A 20967-nucleotide genomic window follows, 5' to 3' on the forward strand; every position below is an offset into this window, starting at 1 on the left:
TCCAGATAGAATCCAGGATGGCCTGCTGCCCCGACATCTCCTCCGATTGGGCGACGGCGAACTCCGTCTCCGCCCCCACCATGCTCAAGCCGGGAGCATCCTCCTCCTCCGATTGGGCGATGGCGAACTCCGCCTCCGCGCCCGCCATGCTCAAGCCGGGAGCCTCCTCCTCCTCCGATTGGGCGATGGCGAACTCCGCCTCCGCCCCTGCCATGCTCAGGCCGGGAGCATCCTCCTCCTCCGATAGGGCGATGGCGAACTCCGCCTCCGTCCCCGCCATGCTCAAGTCGGGAGCCTCCTCCTCCTCCGATTGGGCGATGGCGAACTTCGCCTCCGCCCCTGCCATGCTCAACCCGGGAGCCTCCTCCTCCTCTTGCTGCTGCCGCTCGTCCACCTCCTCCTCCTTCATCCCTCGCGAGTCCGGAGGGAGACCCGCAGCGATGCGGGCGGCGCGGCGAGCCTGGATCTCCGCCTAGATTTGAAGACGGTGCTCCTGAGCGAGCTGCGCGTATGTGGTGATGAGCCGTCGGACCATCCTCACGGAGAGGAAACTGTAGATGAGGCGGACGGGCTTGAGTGGTGGCGGAGAGAAGGATGAGGCGGATGAGCTAGGGCTGGGGGCGCCGACCAGCTTAAATAGTCGGCCCCGACCTCTGGCTGGGAGCCAGAGCGGCGCCACGCGGCGTTCACATCGTGTCGACAATCAAGACGCCCGTCGGACCGTTGGGTTTCCCGGCGAGTGCGCGTGGGGCCAAGCTGTTAGTCCGATCTGACGGGCGTGCCCGAGCGCGCCCGGCTCCCCCATATCCGCCCCATATTTGAACTGGAAATGGGGGGTGCCGGTTAGCTCGGAGGTTCGAGGCCGATATTAGTATTCCGTCTGAATTGATTTTTTTATGACCGAACAGTAACCGGATGGTCTGCCGAACGTTTGAGAAAGATATGAGAGGTCCCACTGTAAATGCTCTCACGTAGAGTACGCACTTCGTCTTGCAGCTGTGGGGACAAGACTTGGTATTTTACTGATTATTAAAGAAAAAGTGAGAATTGTTCAGATAATTGGCGGGAAACCTGGCTAAAACATATTTATATCGTTTTTTTTTCATGTAAACGTGCATGGATTCTTTGCCCCCGATGGCCCCATCTTTTCCGGTCCAATCCACGGCCATAACTATCTTTTGGATTCACCCATTACTAGCAACTCCATTAATCAGTCCAGCTCCAGCACGTCACATATTAACACGAACGGTCAAAGGGGGCTCCTCAGTACCCAAAGTTCCCAACGTTCGGAAAAATCAAAACAGCCTGGCCGGCGTACGTTACTAAAACCCTGCACGCGTCCAAATTATGAAACGAAATGCGTTCCATCTTCTCCTCCTCTTGAAGAAAAACGCACCAAAAATCAAGAGAAATCAGGTCCATCCAGCACGAGCCCAGATCGCGCGTCGCCAGCTGTGAAGAAGCATAGCATAGGTTCCCGCAAAAAAAAAAAAACAAAAAAAAAAACCATAGCATAGGGATCCGGTAGGCTGGCCCCACTACTGCAAGATCATAATCCCAAGAGGAAAAAAAGGCATCCTAATTAGTGAAAAAAAAGAGAAAAAAAAAGGGGCCCTAGTCGCCCGAACGTTTGTTTGCCTCCCCGGGATTGGTTACCGACCGTTGGCTTGCCCTCCCTCCCTCGTGCCAATCACGCATCGAACCCGACCGGCGGAGAAAAAACCAAAAGGGAGCAGCATGGCCGTCACGTTGCCCGGGAACGCACCCCCAGGGCCAGCCAGTTCATCGTCGCCGGCCCCAGCCGGCCGTCCGTCCGTTGCCCGTCGGGCGGTCAGGATGAGTCGAACGTTGGGCTTTTAATCACTAATAATAATCTAATCGGCGCGAGTACGTGAGCCCAGCTGCGCTTTCGCTGCGTCCCTGTCCGCGTGCCGTTTCTGCGCCGATCAATGAAGGAAATGCTTCTATAAAATCACACTCCCCAACTGCTGCTCCATCCATCAATCATCCCATCCCGTACCTAGCCGTTGCCCGCCCCGCCCCGCCCCATCTTCTTCCTCCTCCTCCGGCCTCGCCTTCCTCCCGCCATTGTTGCTTGCTTCGATTGCTTGCTTTGCCAGACTGCAAGTGGTGGCCGGGTGTCAAGTGGGAGAATCCTGCAAGAAAGGTAGATCAGATAGGTGGTGGAGCAAGCGGTGGATAGGCTCGGGCGTTGGGGCGTCGCTGTCGGGCTCAGATCCGACCTGACTCATCGCCGTCGTCCTCAGCCGCATACCGGTCACCGTCGCTTCTAATCTCCGGTAAGTAAGCAGCTTAACTTAACCACCCCGCCGCTATTTATACCCCCTTTCCAGTCCCCCTGCAGACCAACACACACCGTTGCTTCCTTCTTTCAATCTACCAAATCGTCTTCCCGCTGCCGCGTCCCCCTCCTCCTTGATTAACTGCCTTCGTTTTCGACCGCGCATGCTGGGTGTCATGGGGAGCAAGCTGCTAGCCAAAGTAAGTTCGGGAATGAGTTCGTCAGTTCGGTCGCAGGGCCGGATAAATTAGGCAGGGTCCTTGACGGCCGCACACCTTTGCTGGCTCTTGTTTCGGACCATTGCCGTTGGTGCCGTTGAGATGCGATGGCTGCTGCGGCGCCTCGCTCTCGGCCGTCCCCGTTGTTTTCAGTTCGGCGGCCTTTGACGGAACAAGGTAGCTAGGCGGCTCGCCGGATGATTGCCAAAGTATGCAAAGGCGGGCGGGCCGGTGGAGGAGCGGAGCAGAGGACGACAGCTTCGGTTGCATTGCATTGGCGGCTTCCGTTTTGCATGACCGACCTCATCTCAAACCCCAACCACTCCTTGATGATCGATGGACGATCCTTATCGGCTTATCGCCGTCGCCAGCCCGGGTTATATAATGGGGGAGGAGATGGGCAGGGAGGAGCGCACGCCTCGTCGTCGTCCCCTCTCCTTCCCATCCACCGTAGCTACCACCATCTATCCTACCCCGTTGCCGCCGTGCCGGTGCCACACGACCACCACCGCCATTTCTGGTAAGAGACTCATTCAAGCCAGCGAGCCACGGTGGTTTCTTTTCTTGCGACCTCGTCTAGCGTCTCGTGCCAAAAAACGGGGCGTGTCTTGTGTGAAAAACCGAAAAAAAAGCAGCGTGTCTCTTGCTGGAGGCAATGAGTGCGTGCTTGGGCTCCAACTGTTTGTCCAAGGGCGCCGGCCATTCACGCGGGTTGGATTTTTCTCAAGCGAGGTTCCAAAATTTCCAATCGGTTGCAACAAACGCATTGAATTTGGGTGTTTCATCACCCCAGCACTTCACCCCCAACCCCCACCTCCTCTCCCTCATACGAATAGTGCTCTGCTCTGCCGCGGTACTCTACTCATAAACATCATCCCCCTGTTCTTGCCAGCGCTCATACGTTTCTGCAGCATTTGCTTGCTGTAGCTCCTGCTGCTGCTGGCCTCTTCTTCCTCCTCCGCTTGCCTCTGGTGATTACACTTCTTCATGGCTCCCTTCTTCCATGTCTGCTGCTTGGAACCTACCACCAATATTTAGTTTTTCCCATTCTTTTGTCATTGTTGGATTGCGATTTGGAGGTGTAGATTTTTATAGTATCCCATTAGACGTCCTTGCACGCTTTAATCTGTTAGTAGCAGCACTATTTTCAGTACAGGACCGCGAACTCTGCAAGCAAAACATGCTGCTCTGCTCTGCTCAGCTCTGCTCTGCCAAAGTAAGCAACGGAAAACAACGCCTAAACCAACGTCCCACTCCCACGGTCGCAACTTGCGACTAAACAAACCATTCTGCCGGTGGTTGCCAAAGATAATCCACACGCGATGATGCCCCGGCACGGTCCGATGCCATGGCTCCTCGCATCACTGATCCTCGGCGCCCCGGGCTCCTCTCGCCGCTGACTGCAACCGTTGACCCTTGGCAACGCCATGGCGGACGGCGCCGACGGGCTTGCCTGCCGACTCCGGTCAGGCGTCCTCGCGCCGCTGGAAGACCGTCTCGCAGCGATTCTCATCACGTCGCTGCAATGTTTCGCGCAGGTCAGGAGGCTCCTCCCCCCGCTCCTGCGCCGGCACAGGATGGCGCTGCTCACGGCCCCCGCGGTGTTCGCCGCGCTCCTGCTCTTCTGGGCCGTGCTCGGCGGCACGGACGCCGACTACGTGCTCTACAAGGACGCCACCAAGCCCGTGGAGGACCGCGTCGCCGACCTCCTGGGGAGGATGACGCTGGCGGAGAAGATCGGGCAGATGACCCAGATCGAGCGGCTCGTGGCCACGCCGGACGTGCTCCGGGACAACTTCATCGGCAGCCTGCTCAGCGGCGGCGGCAGCGTGCCGCGCAAGGGGGCCACGGCCAAGGAGTGGCAGGACATGGTGGACGGCTTCCAGAAGGCCTGCATGTCCACGCGGCTCGGCATCCCCATGATCTACGGCATCGACGCCGTCCACGGCCAGAACAACGTCTACGGCGCCACTATCTTCCCCCACAACGTCGGCCTCGGCGCCACCCGGGACCCGTACCTCGTGAAGAGGATCGGCGAGGCCACCGCGCTCGAAGTCAGAGCCACCGGCATCCAGTACGCCTTCGCGCCTTGCATCGCGGTGAGTCTTACTTTCTCTCTTGCACAACAATGTCGGCTGCATTTCGAATTTTGGATCTCGGCAGTGCTGTGCTGAAATCAATTGCTGTTCTTGAACAGGTGTGCAGAGATCCGAGATGGGGGCGGTGCTATGAGAGCTACAGCGAGGATCGCCGGATCGTGCAGTCCATGACGGAGCTCATCCCCGGCCTGCAGGGCGACGTCCCCAAGGACTTCACCAGCGGCATGCCCTTCGTCGCCGGAAAGTAAGATCCAGTTCATGAAGCATGTGATTGATGAGCTCACATTTTGTGTAGAACTCACATGTGATTGATGAGAGTACAAATTTTGTGTTGAATGCAGGAACAAGGTGGCTGCATGCGCGAAGCATTTTGTGGGCGACGGCGGCACGGTGGACGGCATCAACGAGAACAACACCATCATCAACCGTGAGGGCCTGATGAACATCCACATGCCGGCGTACAAGAACGCCATGGACAAGGGCGTCTCCACCGTCATGATCTCCTACTCCAGCTGGAACGGGGTCAAGATGCACGCCAACCAAGACCTCGTCACCGGATACCTCAAGGACACGCTCAAATTCAAGGTAAGAAAAAAATCAAATCAAATTCAAGTTGAGCTGCTCTTCACTGCTTGGATTCTTCATATGTTCAGATGCTCATGGCCTTTGTGGCATCTTCTTAACTTTCAGGGCTTCGTGATCTCAGACTGGGAGGGCATTGACAGGATCACCACCCCTGCCGGATCTGACTACTCCTACTCGGTCAAGGCTTCCATTCTTGCCGGCCTTGACATGGTAAGCAGACAGAACTAACTTTCCCTGTGATTGCAACAATGTTGCTTGATGAATTGATGCCGATCATGATGTTGATGTTCGTTATTCTTGTGATGCTGCAGATCATGGTGCCGAACAACTACCAGCAGTTCATCAGCATCCTGACCGGCCATGTCAACGGCGGCGTCATCCCCATGAGCAGGATCGACGATGCCGTGACCCGGATCCTGCGGGTCAAGTTCACCATGGGTCTCTTCGAGAACCCCTACGCTGACCCTGCCATGGCCGAGCAGCTAGGAAAGCAGGTACTGATCAAGCTCTCATGCTGTACTTGGTTGGCATGGTGATTCTGAACTCTGAAAGTCTGAACTTTCCTACTCGATCTGGAATGCAGGAGCACAGGGATTTGGCGAGGGAGGCGGCGAGGAAGTCGCTGGTGCTGCTGAAGAACGGCAAGACTTCGACCGACGCGCCGCTTCTGCCGCTGCCCAAGAAGGCGCCCAAGATCCTGGTCGCCGGGAGCCACGCCGACAACCTGGGCTACCAGTGCGGCGGCTGGACCATCGAGTGGCAGGGCGACACGGGCCGCACCACCGTGGGCACCACCATCTTGGAGGCGGTGAAGGCGGCCGTGGACCCGTCGACGGTCGTGGTGTTCGCCGAGAACCCCGACGCGGAGTTCGTCAAGAGCGGCGGCTTCTCCTACGCCATCGTTGCCGTGGGCGAGCACCCGTACACGGAGACCAAGGGCGACAACCTGAACCTGACCATCCCGGAGCCCGGCCTGAGCACCGTGCAGGCGGTGTGCGGCGGCGTGCGGTGCGCGACGGTGCTCATCAGCGGGCGGCCCGTGGTGGTGCAGCCGCTGCTGGCCGCCTCCGACGCGCTGGTGGCGGCGTGGCTCCCCGGCTCGGAGGGGCAGGGAGTCACCGACGCGCTGTTCGGCGACTTTGGGTTCACCGGGAGGCTGCCGCGGACGTGGTTCAAGTCGGTGGACCAGCTGCCGATGAACGTCGGCGACGCGCACTACGACCCGCTCTTCCGGCTCGGATACGGCCTCACCACCAACGCGACGAAGAAGTACTAGGTTATTATACTAGACAGCATAATGGAGATAGGAAAACTGGGGACATGAACCGTAGGTTCTTGCTTCCCGCCATGGCTGCCGATCGATTTATTTCGCTCTCGGCCGATATTTCTTACTGTTGCTTACTACTGCTATTCTTTCTTACTGTTGCTGGTTGATCTGGTGTATTCAGTGAGATCTCACTCTGCAAGCAGTATATATCCAATTGACGAGCTATTTTATTCACTGAGGTGCTCGTGTTTTTACCTGTGCTTTGAATGTACAATCACTATCCTCTCTGCCTTGTCAACGAATCGAATTCAGTTGTAATTGGGCCGTGGAAACAGAGAAGTTCCCACATGATGAAGTTCAAGAGCAGAGCAGCAGGGGGGAACCGAGATAAACTTTACCAGTAATAAAATACTTTATTAAACAACATTTTGGAACCAGTGATTCGCTAAGGGCTTCTTCGGTTAATCTCACCAAAAAGGAAATTTAATCCCTCTCAATCCATCCAAACCCCTTCAATTCTAAAAGAACCGAACAAGACCTAATAGAACCGATCCAAAAGGAAAAAATACACCTTCAATATAAACACCACTTCCCTAACTGCTCCTAGTCCACAAAGCTTGGACATTGCGTCCTCTCTAGTCCCACTCACTAGCAAATAGTGCACGAACATCTACTCTTCTTCCCAATAACAAAACTTGCATCCTTTCTACATACAATTTTGAGCAAACAATGAGTTTCAAATTACGATGAATCTGAAGAACAACAGCACAAAAATGGCACTCACTCCGTCCTTCTGGGATGTTTCGGCGTGGCCGAAACGAGGCGCAACACCAACCTCGGATAGTGATCACACTTGATGACCGTTGAGCCCGGTCGACGGGCGGACATGCTACTGCAGCCGGTCGACGAGTGAGATTCAAGCGTCGAGAGGAGGAGGACATACCAAGACGTTGCGTAGAGCGGTCAAGGGAGTTGCATGGTTCGGTCCCCATAGAATCCCTACAAAATGCGCCGACGCCTGGGTGTGTCGAATCCGATGACGGTGGTAGATCCGTCGATTTAGGCATCCGCGGCGACGAGAACCGATCGAATCAAGATGAGGAAGGAGCACGGCGGGTGCTACAAGGGGGCGACGGAGGCAAGTAGGATGGCGCCAGAGTGGATGTGGCACGGGGTGAGAGGGCGACCGAGGTGGGAGAGAAAAATTATTTATTCCATGGGTGAGTGGCCGAATATAGTTTATAGTCCCAGCGACCATGGAGGATTTAGATGATCAATTATGTGCGGTATAAAGAAGGAAGAGTAAAATGTTACTACTCCAAAGATTTTAGGGACCATTTAGATATATAGCTTTAGGTTATGTTTGGTTAAACCTCACGCGAAGAGGATTGGAGGGGATTGAGGTGAAATTTGACTTACAACGGATTTAATCCTCCTCAATCCACTCCAATCCCCTTCAAACTCATTGCAACCGAACAAGACCTTAGGGACCCAGGTTCGGCAAGTCTCACCTGCCATATGAACAAAGACAACTTTTTGTTGGGTAACGTAGCATAAATTCAAAATTTTCCTACGCATATTCAGATCTTCCTATGGAGAGACCAGCAACGAGAAGGGGTTGAGTGCATCTTCATACCTTTGGAGATCACTAAGCGGAAGCGTTACTAGAAAGCGGTTGATGGAGTCGTACTCGCGGTGATTCAGATCGCGGTGAGATTCCGATCTAGTGCCGAACTACGACACCTCCGCGTTCAACACACGTGCAGCCCGGTGACGTCTCCCGCACCTTGATCCAACAAGGACGAGGGAGAGAGTGGGGAAGAACTCCAGCAGCACGACGGTGTGGTGTCGATGGAGAGACGAGGTATCCCGGCAGGGCTTCGCCAAGCATCGGCAGAGAGGAGGAGAAACAAGGGCACGGCTGCGCCGAGGGAGAGGGAAAAGTATGTACCCCAATGGCCAAAAGTGCCCACTATTTATAGGAGGAGGGGAGGCGGGGTGCCACCCCTAGGGTTCGCACCCTAGGTGGTGCGGCAGCCCCCCAGATGGGAGGTGCAGCGGCCAGGGCAGGGAGGAGGGGTGGTGCACCCCTCTGGTGGGTTTTAGGCCCACCTGCGCTAGGGTTCCCCCCCTCTCCCCTCTTCATGCGCCATGGACTGAGTGGGGGGGCACCAGCCCACCTACGGGCTGGTTCCCTTCTCCACTTGGCCCATCTAGCCTCCCGGGGTCGTTGCCCCCCTTCGGTGGACCCCCGGGGCCACCTCCGGTGGTCCCGGTACGTTACTGGTGATGCGCGAAACACTTCCGGTGTCCGAAACCATCCGTCCTATATATCAATCTTTACCTCCGGACCATTCCGGAGCTCCTCGTGACGTCCGGATCTCATCCGGGACTCCGAACAACTTTTGATAACCTCGTATAACAATTCCCTATAACCCTAGCGTCATCGAACCTTAAGTGTGTAGACCCTACGGGTTCGGGAGACAGGTAGACATGACCGAGACACCTCTCTGGCCAATAACCATCAGCGGGGTCTGGATACCCATGGTGGCTCCCACATGCTCCACGATGATCTCATCGGATGAACCACGATGTCAAGGATTCAATCAATCCCGTATACAATTCCCTTTGTATGTCGGTATAGAACTTGCCCGAGATTCGATCGTCGGTATACCTATACCTTGTTCAATCTTGTTACCGGTAAGTCTCTTTACTCGTTCCGTAGCACGTCATCGTGTGACTAACTCCTTAGTCACATTGAGCTCATGATGATGTTCTACCGAGTGGGCCCAGAGATACCTCTCCGTCACACGGAGTGACAAATCCCGATCTCGATTCGTGCCAACCCAACAGATACTTTCGGAGGTACCCGTAGTGCACCTTTATAGTCACCCAGTTACGTTGTGACGTTTGATACACCCAAAGCACTCCTACGGTATCCGGGAGTTGCACAATCTCACGGTCGAAGGAAAAGACACTTGACATTAGAAAAGCTTTAGCATATGAACAAGACGATCTAGTTCTACGCTTAGGATTGGGTCTTGTCCATCACATCATTCTCCCAATGATGTGATCCCATTATCAATGACATCTAATGCCCATGACCAGGAAACCGTGATCATCTATTGACTAACGAGCTAGCCAACTAGAGGCTTGCTAGGGACACATTGTGATCTATTTATTCACACATGTATTACTCTTTCCTGTTAATACAATTATAGCATGAACAATAGACGATTATCATGAACAAGGAAATATGATAATAACCATTTTATTATTGCCTCTAGGGCATATTTCCAACAGTCTCCCACTTGCACTAGAGTCAATAATCTAGTTACATTGTGATGTATCGAACACCCATAGCATTATGGTGTTGATCATGTTTTGCTCGTGGAAGAGGTTTAGTCAACGGGTCTGCAATATTCAGATCCGTGTGTACCTTACAAATATCTATTATTCCACTCTGGACATGGTCCTGGATGGAGTTGTAGCGGCGTTTGATGTGCTTGGTCTTCCGGTGAAACCTGGGCTCCTTGGCAATGGCAATGGCCGAGTGTTATCACAGAAGAGTGTCATTGGACCCGACGCGCTTGGAACCACTCCAAGGTCGGTGATGAGCTCCTTCATCCAAATTCCTTCATGAGCCGCGTCTGAAGCAGCTATGTACTCCGCTTCACATGTAGATGCTGCCACGACTTCTTGCTTGCTGCTGCACCAGCTTACTGCCCCACCATTCAAAACATATATGTATCCGGTCTGTGACTTAGAGTCATCCGGATCTGTGTCGAAGCTGGCGTCGGCGTAACCCTTTACGACGAGCTCTTCGTCAGCTCCATAAACGAGAAACATTTCCTTAGTCCTTTTCAGGTACTTAAGGATATTCTTGACCGATGTCAAGTGTTCCATACCGGGATCACTTTGGTACCTCCCTACCAAACTTATGGCAAGGTTTATATCAGGTCTGGTACACAGCATGGCATACATTAGAGAGCCTACGGCTGAAGCGTAGGGGACATAACTTATCTTCTCTCTATCTGCTGCCGTGGTCGGCGACTGAGTTTTACTCAATCTCATACCTTGCAAAACTGGCAAGAACCCTTTCTTTGAGTTTTCCATATTGAACTTCTTCAATATCTTGTCAAGGTATGTACTTTGCGAAAGACCTATGAGGCATCTCGATCTATCTCTATAGATCTTGATGCCTAATATGTATGCAGCTTCTCCAAGGTCCTTCATTGAAAAACTCTTGCTCAAATAGGCCTTTATGCTCTCCAACATCTCTATATTATTCCCCATCAATAATATGTCATCCACATACAGTATGAGGAAAGCTACAGAGCTCCCACTCACTTTCTTGTACAAACAGGCTTCTCCGTAAACTTGTATGAACCCAAACGCTTTAATCACCTCATTAAAGCGAATGTTCCAACTCCGAGATGCTTGCACCAGCCCATAGATGGAGCGCTGGAGCTTGCACACTTTGTTAACACCCTTAGGGTCGACAAAACCTTCTAGTTGCATCATATACAACTCTTCCTTAAGGTTCCCGTTAAGGAACGTTGTTTTGACGTCCATTTGCCAAATTTCATAATCATAAAAGGCGGCAATCGCTAACATGTTTCGGACTGATTTCAGCTTCGCTACGGGAGAGAAAGTCTCTTTGTAGTCAACTCCTTGAATTTGTCGAAAACCCTTTGCGACAAGTCGAGCTTTATAAACGGTTACATTACCATCTACATCAGTCTTCTTCTTGAAGATCCATTTATTTTCTATGGCTCGTCGATCATCGGGCAAGTCCACCAAAGTCCATACTTTGTTCTCATACATGGATCCTATCTCGGATTTCATAACTTCAAGCCATTTGTTGGAATCCGGGCCCGCCATCGCTTCTTCATAGTTCGAAGGTTCACCGTTGTCTAACAACATGATTTCATCACAGGGTTGCCGTACCACTCTGGTGCGGAGCGTGCCCTCGTGGACCTTCGCGGTTCAGTAGTAACTTGATCCGAAGCTTCATGATCATTATCATTAACTTCCTCTTCAGTTGGTGCAGGCGCCACAGGAACAACTTCCCGCGCTGCGCTACTATCCTGTTCGAGAGGGGGTGTAATTACCTCATCAAGTTCTACCTTCCTCCCACTTACTTCTTTCGAGAGAAACTCTTTCTCTAGAAAGGATCCGTTCTTGGCAACAAAGGTTTTACCTTCGGATCTAAGATAGAAGGTATACCCAATAGTTTCCTTAGGGTATCCTATGAATACACATTACTCTGCTTTGGGTTCGAGCTTTTCTGGTTGAAGTTTCTTCACATAAGCATCGCAACCCCAAACTTTAAGAAACAACAACTTAGGTTTCTTGCCAAACCATAGTTCATACGGTGTTGTCTCAACGGATTTAGACGGTGCCCTATTTAAAGTGAATGCTGCAGTTTCTAATGTGTATCCCCAAAATGACAACGGTAAGTCGGTAAGAGACATCATAGATCGTACCATATCTAATAAAGTGCGATTACGACGTTCAGACACTCCGTTGCGTTGCGGTGTGCCAGGCGGCGTCAGTTGTGAAACGATTCCACACTTCCTTAGGTGTGTGCCAAACTCGTGACTCAAATATTCTCCTCCACGATTAGATCGTAGACACTTAATTTTTTTGTCACGTTGATTCTCGACCTCACTCTGAAATTCCTTGAACTTTTCAAATGTCTCAGATTTGTGCTTCATCAAGGAGATATACCCATACCTACTGAAATCATCGGTGAGAGTGAGAACATAACGATAGCCACCACGAGCTTCAACGTTCATTGGACCACACACATCAGCATGTATTATTTCCAATAAGTCGGTTGCTCTCTCCATTATTCCTGAGAATGGAGTCTTAGTCATCTTGCCCATGAGGCACGGTTCGCATGTGTCAAATGATTCAAACTCAAGAGACTCTAATAGTCCATCAGTATGGAGCTTCTTCATGCGCTTAACGCCGATATGACCAAGGCGGCAGTGCCACAAGTATGTGGGGCTATCATTATCAACTTTACATCTTTTGGTACTCACACTATGAATATGCGTAACATCACGATCGAGATTCATCAAGAATAAACCATTCACCAGCGGAGCATGACCATAAAACATATCACTCATATAAATAGAACAACCATTATTCTCTGAGTTAAATGAGTAGCCGTCTCGCATTAAGCAAGACCCTGATACAATGTTCATGCTTAAAGCTGATACTAAATAACAATTATTAAGGTTTAAAACTAATCCCGACGGTAGATGTAGAGGTAAAGTGCCGACGACGATCACATCGACCTTGGAGCCATTCCCGACGCGCATCGTCACCTCGTCCTTTGCCAGTCTCCGCTTATTCCGCAGTTCCTGCTTTGAGTTGCAAATGTGAGCAACAACACCGGTATCAAATACCCAGGAGCTACTACGAGCGCTGGTAAGGTACACATCAATAATATGTATATCACATATACATTTAACGTTGCCGGCCTTCTTGTCCGCTAAGTATTTGGGCAGTTCCGCTTCCAGTGACCCTTTCCCTTGCAATAGAAGCACTCAGTCTCAGGCTTTGGTCCATTCTTTTCCTTCTTCCCGGCATCTGGCTTACCGGGCGCGGCAACAGCTTTGCCGTCTTTCTTGAAGTTCTTCTTACCCTTGCCCTTCTTGAAACTAGTGGTCTTCTTGACCATCAACACTTGATGCTCTTTCTTGATTTCTACTTCTGCAGACTTGAGCATCGAGTACAACTCGGGAATGGTCTTCTCCATCCCTTGCATGTTGTAGTTAAGCACAAAGCCTTTGTAGCTTGGTGGGAGAGACTCGAGGATTCTGTCAATTATAGCATCATCCGGAAGTTCGACTCCAAGTGAAGTCAGACGACCGTGTAACCCAGACATTTTGAGTATGTGCTCACTGACAGAACTGTTGTCCTCCATCTTACAGCTAAAGAACTTGTCGGAGACTTCATATCTCTCGACACGGGCATGAGCTTGAAAAACTAGCTTCAGCTCTTGGAACATCTCATATGCACCGTGTTGCTCAAAACGCCTTTGGAGCCCCGTTTCTAAACTGTATAACATGCCACACCTAACCAGAGAGTAGTCATCACTCGCGTTTGCCAGACGTTCAGAATGTCCTGGGCTGGTGCGGGAGCGGGAGGGTCACCTAGCGGCGCATCAAGGACATAAGCCTTTTTAGCTGCTTCAAGGATGAGCTTCAAGTTGTGAACCCAGTCCGCATAGTTGCTACCATAATCTTTCAGCTTGTTTTTCTCTAGGAATGCGATGAAATTGAGGTTGACGTTGGCCATCTACAATATTTATAAAGACAACTTTTAGACTAAGTTCATGACAATTAAGTTCATTTAATCAAATTAAGTATGAACTCCCACTTAAACCGAGATCCCTCTAGTCATCTAAGTGATACATGATCCATGTTGACTAACCCGTGTCCGATCATCACGTGAGACAGACTAGTCATCATGGTGAGCAACTCATGCTGATCGTATTCAACCATACGAATCATGTTCTACCTTTCAGTCTCTTGTATTCGAGGTCATGTCTGTACACGCTAAGCTCGTCGAATCGACCTAGGTGTTTCGCGTGTGTAAATCTGGCTTACACCCGTTGTATGCGAACGTTAGAATCTATCACACCCGATCATCACGTGGTGCTTCGAGACAACGATCCTTCGCAACGGTGCACACTTAGGGGAATACGTTCTCGAAATTTTAAGAGGGTGTTGGAAATATGCCCTAGAGGCAATAATAAATTAGTTATTATTATATTTCTTAGTTCATGATAATCGTTTATTATCCATGCTATAATTGTATTGATTGGAAACACAATACTTGTGTGGATACATAGACAACACACTGTCCCTAGTAAGCCTCTAGTTGACTAGCTCGTTGATCAAAGATGGTCAAGGTTTCCTGGCCATAGGCAAGTGTTGTCACGTGATAACTGGATCACATCATTAGGAGAATCATGTGATGGACTAGACCCAAACTAATAGACGTAGCATGTTGATCGTGTCATTTTGTTGCTACTGTTTTCTGCGTGTCAAGTATTTGTTCCTATGACCATGAGATCATATAACTCACGGACACCGGAGGAATGCTTTGTGTGTATCAAACGTCGCAACGTAACTGGGTGACTATAAAGATGCTCTACAGGTATCTCCGAAGGTGTTCGTTGAGTTAGTATGGATCGAGACTGGGATTTGTCACTCCGTGTGACGGAAAGGTATCTCGGGGCCCACTCGGTAATACAACATCACACACAAGCCTTGCAAGCAATGTAACTTAGTGTAAGTTGCGGGATCTTTTATTACGGAACGAGTAAAGAGACTTACCGGTAAATGAGATTGAAATAGGTATACGGATACTGACGGTCGAATCTCGGGCAAGTAACATACCGAAGGACAAAGGGAATGACATACGGGATTATATGAATCCTTGACACTGAGGTTCAAACGATAAGATCTTCGTAGAATATGTAGGATCCAATATGGGCATCCAGGTCCCGCTATTGGATATTGACCGAGGAGTCTCTCGGGTCATGTCTACATAGTTCTCGAACCCGCAGGGTCTGCACACTTAAGGTTCGACGTTGTTTTATGCGTATTTGAGTTATATGGTTGGTTACCGAATGTTGTTCGGAGTCCCGGATGAGATCACGGACGTCACGAGGGTTTCCGGAATAGTCCGGAAATAAAGATTGATATATAGGATGACCTCATTTGATACCGGAAGGTTTTCGGAGTTACCGGGAATGTACCGGGAATGACGAATGGGTTCCGGGAGTTCACCGGGGGGGGGGGGCAGCAACCCACCCCGGGGAAGCCCATAGGCCTTGAGGGTGGCACACCAGCCCTTAGTGGGCTGGTGGGACAGCCCAAAAGGGGTCTATGCGCCAAGGAGAAGAAAATCAAGAGGAAAGAAAAAAAAGGAGGAGGTGGGAAGGAAGGGGGACTCCCTCCCACCAAACCAAGTCCAACTCGGTTTGGGGGGGGAGTCCTCCCCCCCTTGGACTCGGCCGACCCCCTTGGGGCTCCTTGAGCCCCTAGGCAAGGTCCCCTCCCTCCCACCTATATATACGGAGGTTATAGGGCTGATTTGAGACGACTTTTCCACGGCAGCCCGACCACATACCTCCACGGTTTTTCCTCTAGACCGCGTTTCTGCGGAGCTTGGGCGGAGCCCTGCTGAGACAAGGTCATCACCAACCTCCGGAGCGCCGTCATGCTGCCGGAGAACTCTTCTACCTCTCCGTCTCTCTTGCTGGATCAAGAAGGCCGAGATCATCGTCGAGCTGTACGTGTGCTGAACGCGGAGGTGCCGTCCGTTCGGTACTAGATCGTGGGACTGATCGCGGGATTGTTCGCGGGGCGGATCGAGGGACGTGAGGATGTTCCACTACATCAACCGCGTTCACTAACGCTTCTGCTGTACGGTCTACAAGGGTACGTAGATCACTCATCCCCTCTCGTAGATGGACATCACCATGATAGGTCTTCGTGCGCGTAGGAAATTTTTTGTTTCCCATGCGACGTTCCCCAACAGTGGCATCATGAGCTAGGTTCATGCGTAGATGTCTTCTCGAGTAGAACACAAAAGTTTTTGTGGGCGGTGATGTGCGTTTTGCTGCCCTCCTTAGTCTTTTCTTGATTCCGCGGTATTGGTGGATCGAAGCGGCTCGGACCGACATTACTCGTACGCTTACGAGAGACTGGTTTCATCGCTACGAGTAACTCCGTTGCTCAAAGATGACTGGCGGGTGTCAGTTTCTCCAACTTTAGTTGAATCGGAATTGACCGAGGAGGTCCTTGGATGAGGTTAAATAGCAATTCATATATCTCCGTTGTGGTGTTTGGGTAAGTAAGATGCGATCCTACTAGATACCCATGGTCACCACGTAAAACATGCAACAACAAAATTAGAGGACGTCTAACTTGTTTTTGCAGGGTATGCTTGTGATGTGATATGGCCAACGATGTGATGTGATATATTGGATGTATGAGATGATCATGTTGTAATAGAAAATATCGATTTGCACGTCGATGGTACGGCAACCGGCAGGAGCCATAGGGTTGTCTTTATACTAACGTTTGTGCTTGCAGATGCGTTTACTATTTTGCTAGGATGTAGCTTTAGTAGTAATAGCATGAGTAGCACGACAACCCCGATGGCAACACGTTGATGGAGATCATGGTGTGGCGCCGGTGACAAGAAGATCGTGCCGGTGCTTTGGTGATGGAGATCAAGAAGCACGCGATGATGGCCATATCATGTCACTTATGAATTGCATGTGATGTTAATCCTTTTATGCACCTTATTTTGCTTAGAACGACGGTAGCATTATGAGGTGATCTCTCACTAAAATATCGAGACGAAATTGTGTTCTCCCCGACTGTGCACCGTTGCTACAGTTCGTCGTTTCGAGACACCACGTGATGATCGGGTGTGATAGACTCAACGTTCACATACAACGGGTGCAAAACAGTTGCGCACGCGGAACACTCGGGTTAAGCTTGACGAGCCTAGCATGTGCAGACATGGCCTCAGAACACATGAGACCAAAAGGTCGAGCATGAATCGTATAGTTGATATGATTAGCATAGAGATGCTTACCACTGAAACTATTCTCGACTCACGTGATGATCGGACTTGAGATAGTGGATTTGGATCATGTACCACTCAAATGACTAGAGAGATGTACTTTTTGAGTGGGAGTTCTTAAGTAATATGATTAATTGAACTAATTGTCATGAACATAGTCTAATGGTCTTTGCAAATTACGATGTAGCTTGCGCTATGGCTCTACTGTTTTTATATGTTCCTAGAGAAAATTTAGTTGAAAATTGATAGTAGCAAAACTTTGCAGACTAGGTCTGTAAAACCGAGGATTGTCCTCGTTGCTGCGCAGAAGGATTATGTCCTTAATGCACCACTCGGTGTGATGCACCTTGAGCATCGTCTGTGGATGCTATGAACATCCGACATACACGTTTCTGATGACTACACGATAGTTCAGTGCAAAATACTTAATGGCTTAGAAGCAAGGCGCCGAAAACGTTGTAAAACGTCACGGAACATAAGTGATGTTCTAAAGAGATGAAATTGTGATTTCATGCTTGTGCCCTTGTTAAGAGGTACGAGACCTCCGACAAGATTCTTTGTCCACAAAGTAAAGGAGAAAGGCTCAATCGTTGAATGTGTGCTCAGATTGTCTGAGTACGACAATCGCTTGAATCGAGTGGGAGTTAATCTTCCAGATGAGATAGTGATAGTTCTCCAAAGTCACTGCCACCAAGCTGTGAGAGCTTTGTGATGAACTATAACATATCAAGGATACATACAATGATCCTTGAGCGATTCGCGATGTTTGACACTACGAAAGTAGAAATCAAGAAGGAGCATCAATAGTTGATGGTTTGTAAAACCACTAAGTTTCAAGAAAGGCAAGGGCTAGAAGGGATACTTCGTGAAACGGCAAAACAGTTGCTGCACTAATGAAGAGACCTAAGATTAAACCCAAACCCGAGACTAAGTGCTTCTGTAATGAGGGGAACAGTCACTGAGGCGGAGCAACTCTAGATACTTGGTAGATAAGAAGGCTGGCAAAAGTCAAGAGAAGTATATTAGATATACATGATGTTGATGTGTACTTTACTAGTACTCCTAGTAGCATGAGGGTATTGGATACGGTTCGGTTGCTAAGTGATTAGTAACACGAAATGAAAGCTACGGCGTAAACGGAGACTAGCTAAAGGCGAGGTGACAATACGTGTTGGAAGTGTTTCCAAGGTTGATATGATCAAACGTCGCACGCTTCCTCTACCATCGGGATTGGTGTTAAACCTAAATAATTGTTATTTGGTGCTTGCGTTAAGCATGAACATGATTGGATCGTGTTTATTGCAATACGATTATTCATTTAAAGAGAATAATGGTTACTCTATTTTCTTGAATAATCACCTTCAATGGTTTATTGAATCTCGATCGTAGTGTTACACATGTTCATAATATTGGTGCCAAAAAGATACGAGTTAATGATGATAGTACCACTTACTTGTGGCACTGCCGCTTGAGTCATGTTAGTATAAATTGCATGAAGAGGCTCCATGCTGATGGATCTTTGTACTCACGTGATTTCGAATCACTAGTGACATGCAAACCATACCACATGAGCAAGGCCTTGTTTTCATTGAGATGAAATAAGATAGTAACTTGTTGGAAGTGATACATTTTGATGTATGCAATCCAATGGGTACTGAGGCACGCAGTGGATATCATTATGTTCTTACTTCACTGACGATTTGAGTAGATACAGGAGTATTTACTTAATGAATCACAAGTCTGAAATGTTGAAAAGTTCAATTCTGTTTCAGAGTGAAGTTCGTCGTAACAAGAGGATAAACTGTCTACGATATGATCATAGAAATGAATATCTGAGTTACGAGTTTTGGTACGCAGTTAAGACAATGTGGAAATTGTTTCGCAGTTCATGCCACCTGGAACATCATAGTGTGATGATGTGTCTGAACGTCATAGCCACGCACTATTTGGTATGGTGCATACTATGATGTCTCTTATCGAATTACCACTATCGTTTATGGGTTATGCATTAGAGACAACCGCACTCACTTTAAATAGGGCACCGCGTATTTCCGTTGAAATGACATAGTATAGACTGAGGTTTAGAGAAATCTAAACTGTCGTTTCTTGAAAGTTTGGGGTTTCGAAACTTATGTGAAAAAGTTTCAGTCTGATAAGCTCGAACCCAAAGCGGATAAATGCTTCTTCATAGGGTATCCAAAACAGTTGGGTACATCTCCTATCTCAGATCCGAAAGCAAAGTGTTTGTTTCTAGAAACGGATCCTTTCTCGAGGAAAGGTTTCTCTTGAAAGAATTGAGTGGGAGGGTAGTAGAACTTGATGAGGTTATTGAACCATCACTTCAACCAGTGTGTAGCAGGGCGCAGGAAGTTGTTCCTGTGGCGCCTACACCAATTGAAGTGGAAGCTGATGATGGTGATCATTGAGCTTCGAATCAAGTTACTACAAACCTCGTAGGTCGACAAGGTCGCGTACTGCTGTTACGGTAACCCTGTCTTGGAGGTCATGTTGTTGAGCAACAGTGAACCTACGAGTTATGGAGAAAGCGATGGTGGGCCCAGATTCCGACAAATGGCTGGAAGCCATGAAATCTGAGAGAGGATCCATGGATGAAAACAAAGTGTAGACTTTGGAAGAACTACTTGATGGTCATAAGACTATTGAGTAAAAATGGATCTTTAAAAGAAGACAGACGATGATGGTGATAAGTCACTATTAAGAAAAGCTCGACTTGTCGCAAAGATGTTTTCGACAAGATCAAACAGTTGACTATGATGAGACTTTCTCACTCGTAGCGATGCTAAAGGTCTGTTAGAATTATGTTAGTTGTTGATGCATTATTTATGAAATATTGCATGTAGGATGTCAAAACATTGTTTCCTCGACGGTTTCCTTGAGCAAACATTGTATGTGATACAACCAGAAGGTTTTGTCGATCCTAAAGATACTAACAAGTATGCAAACTCCAGCGATCCTTCAATGGACTGGTGCAAGCATCTCGGAGTTGGAATAAACACTTTGATGAGATGATCAAAGATTTTGGGTGTGTACAAGGTTTATGAGAAACTTGTATTTCCAAAGAAGTGAGTGGGAGCACTATAGAGTTTCTGATAAGTATATGTGGTTGACATATTGTGGATCAGAAGTGATGTAGAATTTTTGTAAAGCATATAAGGTTGTTTGAAAGGAGTTTTTCAAAGGAATACCTGGATTGCGCTACTTGAACGTTGAGCATCAAAGATCTATGGAGATAGATCGAAAGCGCTTAATAGAAGTTTCAACAAGATGCATGCCTTGACAAAGTTTTTGAAGGAGTTCAAAATAGATCAGCGAAGAAAGAGTTCTTGGTTGCGTTGTGAGGTGTGAATTTGAGTAAGACTCAAAACCCGACCACGGCAGAATAAAGAGAATAGACGAAGGTCGTCTTCTATGCCTTAGCCGTAGAATCTAAAGTATGCCATGCTGAGTACCGCACCTGATGTGTGCCTTAACTCAAAGTCTGTTGAGAGGTACAGAAAGTGATCCATGATTGAATCACTGATCAGCGGTCAAAGTTATCCTTAGTAAACTAAGGAATTTTTTCTCGATTATGGAGGTGGTTAAAGAGTTCGTCGTAAAGGGTTACGTCGATGCAAGCTTTGACACTAATCCGAATAACTATGAGTAGTGTAACGGATTCGTATAATAGAGTAGATATTTGGAGCATTTCCGAATAGCACGTAGTAGCAGCATCTATAAGATGACATAAAGATTTGTAAAGAACACACGGATCTGAAAGTTTCAGAACCGTTGACTAAAACCTCTCTCACGAGCAAGACGTGATCAGACCCCAGACATATATGGGTGTTGGATTCGTTGGAATCACATGGTGAT

General features: G+C 49.1%; 1 protein-coding gene across 5 annotated transcripts; it reads left to right on the top strand.

Moving 5' to 3' along the window:
* Positions 1-2360: 2360 nt before the first annotated feature.
* LOC123452238 (beta-glucosidase BoGH3B-like) lies at positions 2361-6705 on the top strand. Of its 5 annotated transcripts, none has more exons than XM_045128855.1 (7): positions 2362-2502; positions 4059-4619; positions 4718-4863; positions 4961-5204; positions 5310-5414; positions 5516-5698; positions 5788-6705. In XM_045128855.1, exons 1-7 carry the CDS (start codon positions 2467-2469, stop codon positions 6478-6480), a joined length of 1968 nt encoding a protein of 655 aa, XP_044984790.1. In that variant the 5' UTR covers positions 2362-2466; the 3' UTR covers positions 6481-6705. The 5 variants fall into 5 exon arrangements, with proteins under 5 accessions (XP_044984788.1, XP_044984790.1, XP_044984789.1 ...); XM_045128856.1 differs by lacking the exon at positions 2362-2502 and adding an exon at positions 3338-3491; XM_045128853.1 differs by having other exon boundaries at positions 2361-2502; positions 4961-5414.
* The last annotated feature ends 14262 nt before the right edge of the window (positions 6706-20967 follow it).

The sequence above is a fragment of the Hordeum vulgare genome, chromosome 5H (genome assembly GCF_904849725.1).
Source record: "Hordeum vulgare subsp. vulgare chromosome 5H, MorexV3_pseudomolecules_assembly, whole genome shotgun sequence".
Lineage (NCBI taxonomy): Eukaryota > Viridiplantae > Streptophyta > Magnoliopsida > Poales > Poaceae > Hordeum > Hordeum vulgare.

Bases quoted from the DNA above. Each gene is read 5' to 3' on its own strand.
- LOC123452238 (XM_045128853.1), top strand. From the start codon at position 2,467: ATGCTGGGTGTCATGGGGAGCAAGCTGCTAGCCAAA. The intron at 2,503-4,058 runs GTAAGTTCGGGA...TGTTTCGCGCAG, and splicing joins GGAGCAAGCTGCTAGCCAAA to GTCAGGAGGCTCCTCCCCCC. The intron at 4,864-4,960 runs GTAAGATCCAGT...TGTTGAATGCAG, and splicing joins ATGCCCTTCGTCGCCGGAAA to GAACAAGGTGGCTGCATGCG.